Genomic DNA, 14070 nt, shown 5'->3' with positions numbered 1-14070 from the left:
TGTGGGGATTTGATTATATTCAATTTAAAGTAGATTCTGGATTTTTCTATATTTTTAATATATTTTCTGGGATTGCCTGTAATATTCTAAATTATTTCCAGGTAGAGATGATATTCTTAAACATTAAAAATTACAATTACAGTGTTATACACATAACAGTGCTTAGCAGATACTTAACAGTCTTCTAAATTCTCTGGTTCTTTTTTTTTAAAAATTAATGAGTAAGGTTTTCTGATACCGGAAAATATTTTCTCTTTAGCCTCTGATACGTACATGTGTTTTCTTTAATATATTCACAAATCGCTTGATACTGTGAGAAATTGCAGATTGCACCTTTTCCCCCACAACATTGTGGACAGATTATATTTGAGAACTTAAAATTGTTTGGTCATTCTTTTGTCAAGTTCTCTGTATTATTGTAAACCTCTAGAAATTAAAGTCAGGATGATAACAAGGTATTACTGTTTAATATGGTTCCAGATAGTTAGGTAAATCTTTATTTAGAAGCCAAGCATATGAAGCTATTAATGTCAAGTTAGTTTGTATATAGAATTATTCTTTTGTTAATTGATGAGGGAAAACCTTGCTATAGTGTTTAAGAAAAAGTGTTTTGGTAACTTGTCATTAATATATTATCAAAAACTATAAACTGATTAGTGTTTTGAGTCTTGTAAATGTTCCTGCCTTATTAAACAGTAATGCTGACAAGTAAATTATATTTTTATTTGGTTATTATGCATTGGTTCCATGTCAGTTTGTTGTATTCTTATTTAGGAAATTTGTGGAAGTTTTATAACTTATTCCTTTTTAAAATAATTATTTATTTTTGATTGATGATTGGTTTACAGTATTAGTTTGATTTCTGTCATACTTCAACATGAATTACAATAGGTATAGATATGTCCCCCCCGCTCTTGAATCTCCCTCTTCCATTTTGCCCACTCTGTAATCCTAGGTAATTACAGAGCCCCAGTTTGAGTTCCCTGAGTCCTACAGCAAATTCCCATTGGCTAACTATTTACACATGTTAGTGTATATGCATCTGTCCTGCTCTCTCCATTTATTTCATCGTCTCCCACTTCTCCCCTACCCTTGTCCATAAGTCTGTTCCCTATGTCATAACTTAAACTTGAAGTTAAATTTTCTTTTAAATTATATATGTGATCTTGTTTTTTGGCATTCATCCTTTTAGGGAAGAGACAGTACATTGAATATTTCTTTTTGGATTGTAATTAATTGAGATTTTTTTTACTTTATAGCTATTTAATCAATGAATTAGCTCAGGGTTAGAAAAAAATTATGAAACTTAAATAGTTTCTTCCCGATGATTTTAATCATAAAACCTGTTTGTGAATTTGAAATACATGAACATTTGATAATATTCGTCATTCAACTAGTAACTTATTACTAAGAACTAAGAACAAAGAGCGTGTATTTAATGGCTTCTGTGCTTTCAGTACCAACATTGTTGCCCGATTAGTAAAAACCTTGGAAGCTATTATTTTTATCATCTTAAGTAAGATTTGATAAATATTTTTTCTGGTTTTTTTCTTGAAGGTTCAGAATTAGGCCTGGTTTCATCTTTTGGTATCTTTTGTCTTCATGAAATAATATTCCAATATATATATCTGTATATCTTCATCTCTCTAATATCTTTCTGCTATATACTTTGTGACCTTTGGCAAGTTATTACAATTGACTAGGCTTCAGCTTTGTCATTTAATAGTGGAATTAGTAATGATACTAATGAATAGGGTTAGTACAATGCTAAGTTATGCTTAGTATGTTTAGTTAATGTTTAAAATGCTCGCTTTAGGTTAGTAATTGTCACTTATTATTTCCTAAAGTAATAACTAACCAGATCTCTTTTTTTTATACCTTCTCTTGTGTTCCAGTAGTACCGTGAACAGGAAGCTATTCGTCTTTGCCTAAAACACTTTAGACAACATAACTATACAGAAGCCTTTGAATCACTGCAAAAGAAAACCAAGATTGCCCTGGAACATCCAATGTTAACAGATCTGCATGATAAATTGGTATTAAAGGGTGATTTTGATGCTTGTGAAGAATTGATTGAAAAAGCTGTAAATGGTATGTCATAAACATACTTAGATTGGTTATTAGGGCGATTATTAAGTATATACAAGAAACAGGGTTTGTTTGTTTTTAAAGAATGTAAGTTTGTGTCAGTTCTTAGTTTTCTTTTCTTCTTTCCCTTCTCCTCCCCCATCTTTTTACTCTAAAGATTTAGCTCCTTGAGTTAGGGACTTCTTTTCTGTAAGACAGGTCCATAATGTGATAATGAAACTTGAAAAATAAGCAAGTAACATACTTGAACTCACGTATCTAAATTTAAGTTTTCATCTTGGAAAACCATGTACTTACAGATGCTAACACTGACTAGCACTGAGCAACTTAGAAAAATTCTTTTAATGTTGCTTTCAGTACCAGTGACCTATGCCTTTACATATTTTTGTTGATAACAAATTGTCATTTTTTTAATAGTGTAATTTGGGGCTTCCCCGGTGGCTCAGATGGTTAAGAATCTGCCTGCCAGCACAGGAGACCCAGGTTCTCTGGGTCAGGAAAATATCCTGGAGGAGGAAATGGCAACCCACTCCAGTATTCTTGCCTGGAGAATTCCATGTACAGAGGAGCCTGGCAGACTACAGTCCATGGGGTCACAAATAGTCAGACACCACTGAGCGACTGATACACACACACACACAATTTGGGGGTGGGGAGTGCTTGGGTAAGCCAAAAAATTTTATTAGTATATAGTTAATAATGATATAGTTGGTAATGAAGAGATTTGTATTGGAAACATTGTCTGTGTGATGTGAATGCTACATAATTGCTAATTTTCTTGGCTAGCCTGTGATGTGACTCTGAAAGAAATGTGAATGTTAGGGCATAATATTGTCGCAGAAAGGAGAACCCCTTCCAGGGCCTGAGAGTGGGCTCTTGTCTAACACTGGAAAATGAACTATCCCAGGAGACACATGTGCCAACAGAGCAAGAGACTTTATTGGGAAGGGGCACCCAAGCAGAGAGCAGTAGGATAAGGGAACCCAGGAGAACTGCTCTGCCACGTGGCTGGCAGTCTCAGGTTTTATTGTGATGGGATTAGTTTCTGGGTTGTCTCTGGCCAATCATTTCGACTTAGAGTCCTTCCTGGGGGCACATGCATTGCTCAGCCAAGATAGATGCCAGTGAGAATTCTGGGAAATGGTGGGACACATGGTCTTTTGACCTTTCCCGAACTCTTCCTGGAAAGAGTGGTAGCTATTAATTCCATGTTCTTTACTGGGACCTCCTGTTGTAAAATAACTCATGCAGATGGTTACTATGGTGCCTGACCAGGGTGTGTGTTTCCCCTAACAATATAATCTCCCAAGGTAATTGTTTTGGAGGATGATACCAATTAAATATTTAATGTCTTGTGTTTTGTTATTTAAGGAACTGTGTTCTTATTGTATAGAGTAGCATGCTTTTAAAAAATTGAACTGTCATAGTAACAGAGTATAGAGTAGCTGCTTGTGTTATAATGAAAAATAAGTATTTGGTCTTTTCTGTTTCCTGGCACAAACTCCTAAAACCCTTGGGATCTGCAGAGTGATACGTGTCTTTTGTATGCTGAGATGACTGGTGCTGAAGTCCCTAGGTAACTTCAGATCTCCATAAAAATCAAACCATGTGATTCAGCCCCATCCCTGATCTCTGGGGAGAGAAGCAGAGTCAAAGATGGTGTTCAGTCACCTAAAACCATGTTTTAATCAGTCATCCCCACCTAATGGTGTCTTGCCAAAAGCCCAGAACAGTGGGGTTCAGATTACTTCAGTTTGATGAACACATTGAGGTGCTAGGGAGCGTGGCATGAAGGGTATGGAAGGTACACAAACACACACTTCCAGTCACACACACACACCCCCCCCCACCCTCGTACCTTGCCCTACATTTTTCTTCCATTTGGCTGTTTCAGATTTGAATCCTTTATAATAAACCAGTGATAGTAACTAAAGTGCTTTCCTAAATTATGTGATTGCTCTAGACTCATTGACTCTGAACGGTGCTGTGGGAAACCCCAATTTACAGCTGGTAGGTCACAAGTACCAGTGGCATGGAATTTACAATTGGAATTTGAAGTGAGGATAGTCTTGTCAGACTAAGTCCTTTAACTTATGAGATCTGACACTAACTCCAAGTAGATACTGTCAGAATTGAATTGAATCTCTGTTGGATATCAAGTGGGAGTCAGAGAATTGGAGAAATGTTTGGTGTAAGGAGAAAACCCACACATTTGGAGTCAGAAGCACTGTAAGTGAAAAAGCTTAATGCTCAGTATAAAACTTGTGAAATGATGCAAAGTTGTATAGAAATCCTATTGCTTTAATAGAAACAAAGAATAGTAAACTTTCCTGGTGCTCTTTTCATATATTTTAATCTTATCACTATCTTTCATTATTATTAGGCACTCACTTATCAGATTTGTTGTTCTTGTTCAGTCACACAGTCGTGTCCGACTCTTTGCAACCCCATGGACTGCAGCACGCCAGGCTTCCCTGTCCATCACCAGCTCCCAGAGCTTGCTCAAACTCATGTCCATTGAGTTGGTGATGCCATCCAACCATCTCATCCTCCGTCGTCTCCTTCTTCTCTCACCTTGAGTCTCTCCCAGTCATCAGGGTCTTTTCCAATGAGTCAGCTCTTCACATCAGGTGGCCAAAGTATTGGAGCTTCAGCTTCAGCATCAGTCCTTCCAGTGAATATTCAGGACTGATTTCCTTTAGGATTGGTTGAATATTTTACAGTTAGAGAAACAGAACCAGTACCTTCTTTGAGTTTATAAATTTAAAGTTAAGTTAAAATGAATTGCTCCCAGCTCCACTGTGTAATAATAACAAACCTGCCTCTCAACCTTATGCATTGTTACTGTTTATCTAATTGATGATGATACTTTCAAATAAATGATTACTGTGTTTAAATAGAATATACTTTGGAGTATATACAAATAGAACATATGTAATAATCTCTTATAATCAAAATCCCACTAATGAAAGTATATATGTGTGTGTGTATATATGTGTATGTATACCATTTCTGAGAATTAGTTTATATTTTTTAACTTTGTAGATGAAGGCACAAGTAAATTTATGTTGGAAATCTTTTTATGGCATTTAATATTTTGTTAAGGTAAACAACAGACCCACCAGCAATTTTATGTAATTAGCTAAAAACAGGTTTTAGAACTGCCTGTTTAGCAACAGACTCATTTAAGAGAGGGAGAAGGCAATGGCACCCCACGCCAGTACTCTTGCCTGGAAAATCCCATGGACAAAGGAGCCTGGTAGGCTGCAGTCCATGGGGTCGCTAATAGTCGGACACAACTGAGCGACTTCACTTTCACTTTTCACTTTCATGCACTGGAGAAGGAAATGGCAACCCACTCCAGTGTTCTTCCCTGGAGAATCCCAGGGACGAGGGAGCCTGGTGGGCTGCCGTCTTTGGGGTCGCACAGAGTCGGACACGACTGAAGCGACTTAGCAGCAGCAGCAGCATTTAAGAGAAGTTGTTAAAATCATGTGTAACTCTGCTGTTGCAGACAGTTAACTTATCCTTCTGACTCTAGGAAGAAACCAAGTTTAGGGAAATTGGTAGTAACTATGCTTGAGACTTAAGCCAAGTCATACTTTTTTTACACTTCACTGGCCTGGAACAGTGTTTAGTTAATAAACATTCCTTCCAGGGTTATTCAGTTTGCTGCTGACTTCACTGATGATGATTTGTTGGACAAATAAGGAAGTAAACACTGCAAAGTTTTTTGGCTTGTGCTCCATTAAAAACATAGTAGAGAAGGGTAAGAAGTTCCTGCCTGATCATAAGAAAGTCCAGGGAATCCAAAGCATTTTTCAGACTTCTTATGGCGGAAGAAACAAAAACTACTTTTAGTATATTTGATATATTAGTATGCTCTTCTTCAAGTATAGTCTGTATTTTAAGAAAATGTTGGTCTGTATTTATTTCTTTAATAGACTTCCTGTTTGCCTAGAAACTTCCCTTTTTGTTGTTCAGTTGCTCAGTCATGTCCGACTCTGCAACACCATGGACTGTAGCACGCCAGGCTTCCCTGTCCTTCACAACTCCTGGAGCTTGCTCAAACTCATGTCCATTGAATTGGTGGTGCCATCCAATCATCTCATCCTCTGTTGTCCGCTTCTCTTCCTGCCTTCAATCTTTCCCAGCGTCAGGATCTTTTCCTGTGAGTTTGCTCTTTGCATCAGGTGGCGAAAGTATTGGAGCTTCAGCTTCAGCATCAGTCCTTCTAATGAATATTCAGAACTGATTTCCTTTAGGATTGACTGGTTTGATCTTCTATATTTTATAGAGTCTTATGCCTGTATAAATATGGATAGGGTAGTATCTACATATTTTATGCTTTCATGACATACCTAATTAGATTAATACCTATTAGACTAATTCACATAAAATGTTTAGGATTTAACCTTTTCTTCCTGTTTTCTGAATAAGTGTAAGATGTGAATTATTTCTTTCTCAGATGCTTGGTTGAATTTACCATTTAACGATCTGTGCTTGAGATTTACTTGCAGGAATAGTTTTAGGTTACCACTTCAATTTCTTTAAACTTTATAGGACTATTCAGAGTTGTTTGGTTGGTTGGTTGAGGTTTAATAAGATCACCTAAAATTTCAAACTTACTAGCATGAAACTGTACCTAATACCCCACTATTATCTGTTTAATGTTTGTAGGATTTCTTAAAATGTGCTAATATTTGTTATTTATGAATTATTTCTCCCTCCCCAATTCATTACTTTTACCATAAGTTTATCTTTTGAGAGAACCAACTGGTTTGTTGATTCTTTATATTAACTTTTATGTCCTTGACTTATACTCTGTGTTTAATACTGTCTTCTTTTTCTCTTTGAGGTTAATATGCTTTTTATAATTTACTGAGATGGATACTTAGCTTTTTAATTTTCAGACTTTGTTATTTTCCTGTTACATGCATTTAAGGACATAAATTTCCCTCTTCTTATTTTTTAATTGTGCTATAAATTGTTTTCATTTTTATCCAGTTCATTAATTTCATTAGGAAATTGTACTGCTCTTTTGTGAGTCATAGTTATATAAGAAATATAGTTTAATTTCCAAATACATAAAGGTTTTCTGGCTCTTTTCTTCGTTACTTCTATCTAACTACATGCATAGTGGTCAAAGTACATATTTTGCACATTCCAATTCTTCAGAATTTGAGAAGACTTACCATATTGCCTACTTTTTGAATTTTTATAAACATGTGCACTTGGACAAAATCCAATTCTTTAGTTGTTGGTGCAATGTTTTATCTAAGTCCAGTTAGTCTAGTTTTCTTATGTTGTATAAGTCTGCTTTCCTAGTAAGGTTTTTTATCTGATTCTCTCAATTACTAAGAAAAATGTGTTAACACTTCCAGCTATGATTATGGAATTCTCTCTTCATATAATTCTGTCAGCTTTTGCTTGGTATATTTTGAAGCTATATTACTAGATGCACACAAATTTTTAATTTTTTAATTTTGGATGAAAGTTTTTGTATTAAAGTATATTTTTATCTCTAGTAATGTTTTTACCTTAAGGCATAGATTGTCTTACATTAATATAACTGCCTTTATTTGGTAAGTGTTTACATAGCATATCTATCTCCATGTTTTAATTTCAAGCTTTCTGTATCCTTTTTTCAGAGATGTATCTCCTATAAATTTAGTTTTTTTTTTTTTAATCTGTCTTCTTTTGATTTGAACATTAATTTACTTACTTGATTGAATTAGTGGTAAATATATGAGTTTAATCCTACCATTTTACTGAAAAATTTTGTCATGTCCTTTATTTCTTCTCTTTGGTTCTTGTCTCTTATTTTTTTAAACTTTTAACCTTTCTATTTTTTCTTTATTTATTTGGAAGTAGTGCAGCCTGTTTATATTTTTTTATGGTGAATCTGTAAATGACTACAAATATAAATACTTAACAAAATGTATCAATACAAGAATGTAATAGATTTTCAACTCCCATCTACTTACATTCCAGCTCATATGCTATTGTTCTTTATTTTCATACTATGTTCAAAGATCCTAGAAGACATTACTAATCTTCTAATCTTGATTTTATAGTATCCATTAATTTAATCAAATTTTACTGATTTTTTTTGCTGTTCATTGCAATTTGAATCTTTGACTTTATATCTAAGATCATATTCCTTCTGCCTTAAGCACATCCTTTAGAATTTCTTCTAATGAAGATTAACTCAGTTTTTGTTTGACTGAAAATTCGCCTCTTTTCTTGAAAGATATTTTACTGGGTATAGAATTCTAGAGAAAATGGCAACCCACTCCAGTATTCTTGCCTGGGAAATTCCATGGACAGAGAAGCCTGGCAGGGTGTGGTCCAAGGGGTCCCAAAGAGTCAGACATGACTGAGTGACTAACATTTAACTTGCATAGAATTCTAGATTGACAGTTATTTTCTTCAAGTACATTTTGGGTGTTACCAGTTTTCATTATTGGCAGTTTCAACTATTGCTTTTTTAGCTGCAGTCTGTCTTTTTTCCTGTGGCTGTTTAAATATACAAATATATTAGCTATACCTTTGTTTTAGGTTATTTTATAATTATATAAATAGGGCAGCTCCAGTATGGTGACCCTGTTAACTATTATGTATTTTGGTTTTCTTTCAAGTTAAAGGTACATTGCCTGTCTATCTTTCATTTCTTTCATTTTCTCATTTTAATTGCACATTTATATTTAATTTTTTAAGCTTCTCTAATATCTTTATCTCATTTCCATTACTATATTGTTCATGTTTTCTTTCTTACTTTGATCTTCATTTCTGTTATGTATTCTTCTTTTCCTTCCTTTTTTCCTTCAACTCTGACATTCATGTTTTATTTACCTTTGTTCTCATACCTTATCTTTTCCATATCTCTGTTTTCTGTTTGTATCTCTAATTGTGCTAATATTGTATAAGAGAGTTTCTTACTTTTTTATATTCATGGAAAAGTATTTGGCCATTTTCATCTATTACATGACTACATTTTGATGTTGAATCAGATTTTTTTGCCACTTCAAAATTTTTTCTTCCTTTTCCTTTTTATATCTTCATAAAAATCTTGAATTGCTTGTTTTTGACGTTTAGTAATCTTTGAAAGAAATAAATTTTTCCTGTTTTAAATAGGCTCTTAGGACTGTGTTCTAGAACAGAAAGATTTTTTCTTATGGTATTGCTTTTCTCTTGGGACATTGTTTCTTCTCAACAGTACTCCTAATGCAAAATCTCTCTCTCTTTTTTTTTCCCACTAGACTGCTTCCTGAAACATGACTTGTTTCCCCAACTCCTGTTCGTTCATGTCTTTTTTTTTTAATTAGTTTTTATTAGTGTATAGTTCAGAGAAGGTAATGGCACCCCACTCCAGTACTCTTGCCTGGAAAATCCCATGGATTTCACTTTCACTTTTCACTTTCATGCATTGGAATAGGAAATGGCAACCCGCTCCAGTGTTCTTGCCTGGAGAATCCCAGGGACGGTGGAGCCTGATGGGCTGCTGTCTGTGGGGTCGTATAGAGTCAGACACGACTGAAGTGACTTAGCAGCAGCAGCAGCAGTGTATAGTTGCTTTACAATGTTGTGCTAGTTTCTGCTGTACAGCAGATTGAATCAGCTATTTGTGTGTGTTATTTGCTCAGTCATGTTCAACTCTTTGCCATCCCATGGACTGTAGCCCGCCAGGCTTCTCTGTCCTTGAAATTCTCCAGGTTAAGAATACTGGAGTGGGTATCTGTTCCCTTCTCCAGAGGATCTTCCTGACCCAGGGATTGAACCTGAGTCTCCTGCATTGCTAGCATATTCTTTACCATCTGAACCATCAGGGCCTTTGTACTTATGTTTGTGCTGTATTTGCCTTCCCTGATTACTTTACCTTTTTATCACTGTTCGCTTCCAACTCATTCTTCAAACTAGCTCTTTCAAGCTAGTTTTTCAGAATTATTCCTGCACTTCAGTTGCTCCTCCATCTCTTAATTACTGTTTGCCTTTATGCCATGTTTCTTATTTTGTGTATAAAAAATTATTAGTTTTCTGCCATATATAGTTCCAAATATTGCATCATTTTTTATATTATTATATTATATAATTATTATATCAATATCATTATTATATCAAAGGCAAATATGCCATCTACTGTAATAAATACTGTGTTGTTGTTTAGTCGCTCAGTCGTGTCCAACTCTGGGCAACCCCATGGATTGCAGCACCCCCGGCTTCCCTGTCCTTCACCATCACCTGGAGCCTGCTCAAACTCATGTCCATTAAGTTGGTGATGACATCCAACCATCTCGTCCTTTGTCGTCCCCTTCTCCTCCCGCCTTCTGTCTTTACCAGCATCAGGATGTTTTCTAATGAGTGGGCTGTTTACATCAGGTGGCCAAAGTATTGGAGCTTCAGCTTCAACCTCAGTCTTTCCAATGAATATTCAGGGTTGATTTCCTTTATGATTGACTGATCTCCTTCCAGTCTAAGGGACTTCTAGAGTCTTCTCAAAACCATGGTTCAAAAGCATCAATTCTTCAGCACTCAGCCTTCTTTATGGTCCAGCTCTCACATCCATCCATGACTACTGGAAAAAACATAGCTTTGAATATACAGATCTTTGTTGACAAATTGATGTCTCTTCTTTTTAATACATAATAAATACTATATATGAATTAATTTTTTTAATTCTCATACCTACTTTCTAGGCAAGTATTGTTATTTCAATTTAATAGATGCTATTGATTAAGTAATTTGCCTAAAACAGTGTACTTAGTAAGTGGCAGAGCTAAATTTTAAGTCTGTTCACTTTACCACTGTGCTTTGCCATCCAAGTAAATATTTACTGGTTTAGTTTCCCCAGTATTTATTGTTGTAATGTAAATTTTTATAAGTCATGTATTTCTCTTATCAGAATTTGATCAAACTGCTGAAATGCATAGTTTTTTTTAAAAAATCTGTTTTACCCATCCATTATTATTCTTGAACTATCAAAAACTTTTTTATGCTGTACTTATAAGTGAATTTTTAATCTTTTAAAAAAATTTCTGTGTTGGTAAAAAATCAGTTTGATAAAAGTTTAAACATACGGCAAAACCAATACAATATTTTAAAATAATTAACCTCCAATTAAAATAAATAAATTTATATTTTAAAAAAAAGTTTGAATGTAGGCCCTACGACTGTATTCAGTACTTTTTGTTTTAACCTTGGATGAGGTTTGACCATAGTGTTTTCCTTTTGATTAAAATTTCCTTCCTAAGTGTTTTTTTTTTAAACCATGTCCTTTTAAAAAGAGTATTCATTCTTAGAGACAGAATCAGCTTGTGCCTGGTTGAGACTTTATGAAATGTGTTTATTATAGTCGTAATCATAGAGAAAAAATGGGATGATATTGGGCTGGGAGACTTTCAATAGTTTGAGAATTGTTAGCAACTAGATCTTAGTGTGATTTCTCCAAAGTCATATTTTCAGTTCTTTTGGATAGTTCATTCTTGGCAGACCCTTCTGATTTCCTGCTTCAGATTTTTGTCAAAAATAGACATATAAGAATATTAGCAACTGCCTGACTTGTTAAAATATGAAAATAATCTTTTAAGCTTAAGTAGTTCTTAGACATTTAAATGCTGTGCTTTTTTTGTTGTTTTGGGGACTTTTAAAATAGTATAACAGTTGTTTTCATAGTTTTGTAGATGAGAATGTCATTGTTTCAGTAGAAAGCTCAGTTGTTTGTGTTCAATCATTTAGAATATATACAAGTAAATATACCAGACAAAAGGTTTATTAACTAAGCAAGACCTTTCTAGAATTAGAAATTTGGGAAACGTGGGGAAATTATTTGGGCAGCAGAGGTGTAAACTTTTCATTTGTTATTAGATCTTGAAAGGAGTTCTTTAACATTAAAACAAGGAACTGAAAGCAATATATTTTGAAAAAATCTTTATCCTGCCTTTTTGTTTTTTTCTATTTTTTAATGCGGGATCTTAGTTCCCTGAACAGGGATCAGATGTATGCCTCCCATAGTGGAAGAGTGATATCTTAATCACTGGACAGCCAGGAAGTCCCACTTTATCCTGCTTTAATAATGTTTGTAGCATTTTTATTGATCACCTCAAGTATTTCAAGCTTATGACTGTTTAATTTCAAAAATTTTAATATATTCTATTAAAAAATAAAGTCTCGTTAGCATGTCTCCTATGGGTTTGAAATGACTGTTCACCAAGAAAACAGTATATTAAACTTTATATTACTGTTCTTCTTTTTGAGGACATGAAAGAAGATTCTTAAGCATGTTATTTCATTGAAAATAGCTACTAAATACAATTTGCTTCAGATCTGATCTGGACTATTTAATGATAACCCAGTTTCTCTGGCAGTAGGCAATAATATGTATTCTAATAAATGAGGGTAATCTTTAATTTATCATGTTTCTCTGCAAAATTTAACATTTTAAGTAATTTTAAAATTTTGAGTCATGAGATAGTTTAATATTAAAAAATGAAAGTACAAGAATTTAGAGTTGAGTGTGGAGAGGTATGAGAGAGCTGGAATTATGTTTCTAGCTTTTATGTCTTATGGTAAGCCATGATTTCTCCAAAAGAGGTGTTGTGGTTGAGTTTGGTTTGGTTTTAGTTTTAGTTTTTGGTAGAACAGTTAGCTTATCAACTAGCCACATTTGTCTTCTGAAACAACTTCCAACTGACATGAATAGTTCAGATAAGAAAGTGATCTGGAGTAGTGGCAAACCAGTGGTGCAGAGAGAAAATGAAACATAAGTAAACTTGAGCTTCAGTGTCCAATAGGTCTTTTATTTAAGAGTGAGATTACATTTTTTTCCTTTAAATTGTAATTAATGTGACATAATTGAACGATTCTAAAAGGCTAACAGAGTTTTGCCAAGAGAATGCACTGGTCATAGCAAACACTCTCGTCCAACAACACAAGAGAGGACTCTACACATGGACATCACCAGATGGTCAACACCGAAATCAGATTGATTATATTCTTTGCAGACAAAGATGGAGAAGCTCTATACAGTCAGCAAAAACAAGACCGGGAGCTGACTGTAGCTCAGATCATGAACTCCTTATTGCCAAATTCAGACTTAAATTGAAGAAAGCAGGGAAAACCACTAGACCATTCAGGTATGACCTAAATCAAATCCCTTGTGATTATACAGTGGAAGTGAGAAATAGATTAAGGGCCTAGATCTGATAGATAGAGTGCCTGATGAACTGTGGACGGAAGTTCATGACATTGTACAGGACACAGGGATCAAGACCATCCCCATGGAAAAGAAATGCAAAAAAGCAAAATGGCTGTCTGGGGAGGCCTTACAAATAGCTGAGAAAAGAAGAGAAATGAAAAGCAAAGGAGAAAAGGAAAGATATAAGCATCTGAATGCAGAGTTCCAAAGAATAGCAAGAAGAGATAAGAAAGCCTTCTACAGCGATCAGTGCAAAGAAATAGAGGAAAACAACAGAATGGGAAAGACTAGAGATCTCTTCAAGAAAATTAGAGATACCAAGGGAACATTTCATGCAAAGATGGGCTCGATAAAGGACAGAAATGGTATGGACCTAACAGAAGCAGAAGATATTAAGAAGAGGTGGCAAGAATACACAGAAGAACTGTACAAAAAAGATCTTCATGACCCAGATAATCACGATGGTGTGATCATTCACCTAGAGCCAGACATCCTGGAATGTGAAGTCAAGTCGACCTTAGAAAGCATCACTATGAACAAAGCTAGTGGAGGTGATGGAATTCCAGTTGAGCTATTTCAAATCCTGAAAGATGATGCTGTGAAAGTGCTGCACTCAATATGCCAGCAAATTTGGAAAACTCAGCAGTGGCCAAAGGACTTGAAAAGGTCGGTTTTCATTCCAGTCCCAAAGAAAGGCAATGCCAAAGAATGCTCAAACTACCGCACAATTGCACTCATCTCACATGCTAGTAAAGTAATGCTCAAAATTCTCCAAGCCAGGCTTCAAC

General features: G+C 34.9%; 1 protein-coding gene across 16 annotated transcripts in view; it reads left to right on the top strand.

Moving 5' to 3' along the window:
- The window catches only part of MKLN1 (muskelin 1), a 396990-nt gene that overhangs the window by 273125 nt on the left and 109795 nt on the right, over nt 1-14070 (top strand). For all 16 annotated transcript variants that reach the window (XM_086395594.1, XM_086395595.1, XM_086395597.1 and 13 more), the window contains one exon: nt 1899-2091. In XM_086395594.1, the coding sequence (XP_086251720.1) occupies nt 1899-2091 (193 nt within the window). The remainder of the gene's footprint in view (nt 1-1898; nt 2092-14070) is intronic.

This window comes from Bos grunniens, chromosome 4 (genome assembly GCF_055505025.1).
Source record: "Bos grunniens cultivar Pamir isolate PY7600 chromosome 4, Bosgru_T2T1.0, whole genome shotgun sequence".
Lineage (NCBI taxonomy): Eukaryota > Metazoa > Chordata > Mammalia > Artiodactyla > Bovidae > Bos > Bos grunniens.
This window is presented reverse-complemented; position numbering and strand designations above follow the sequence as displayed.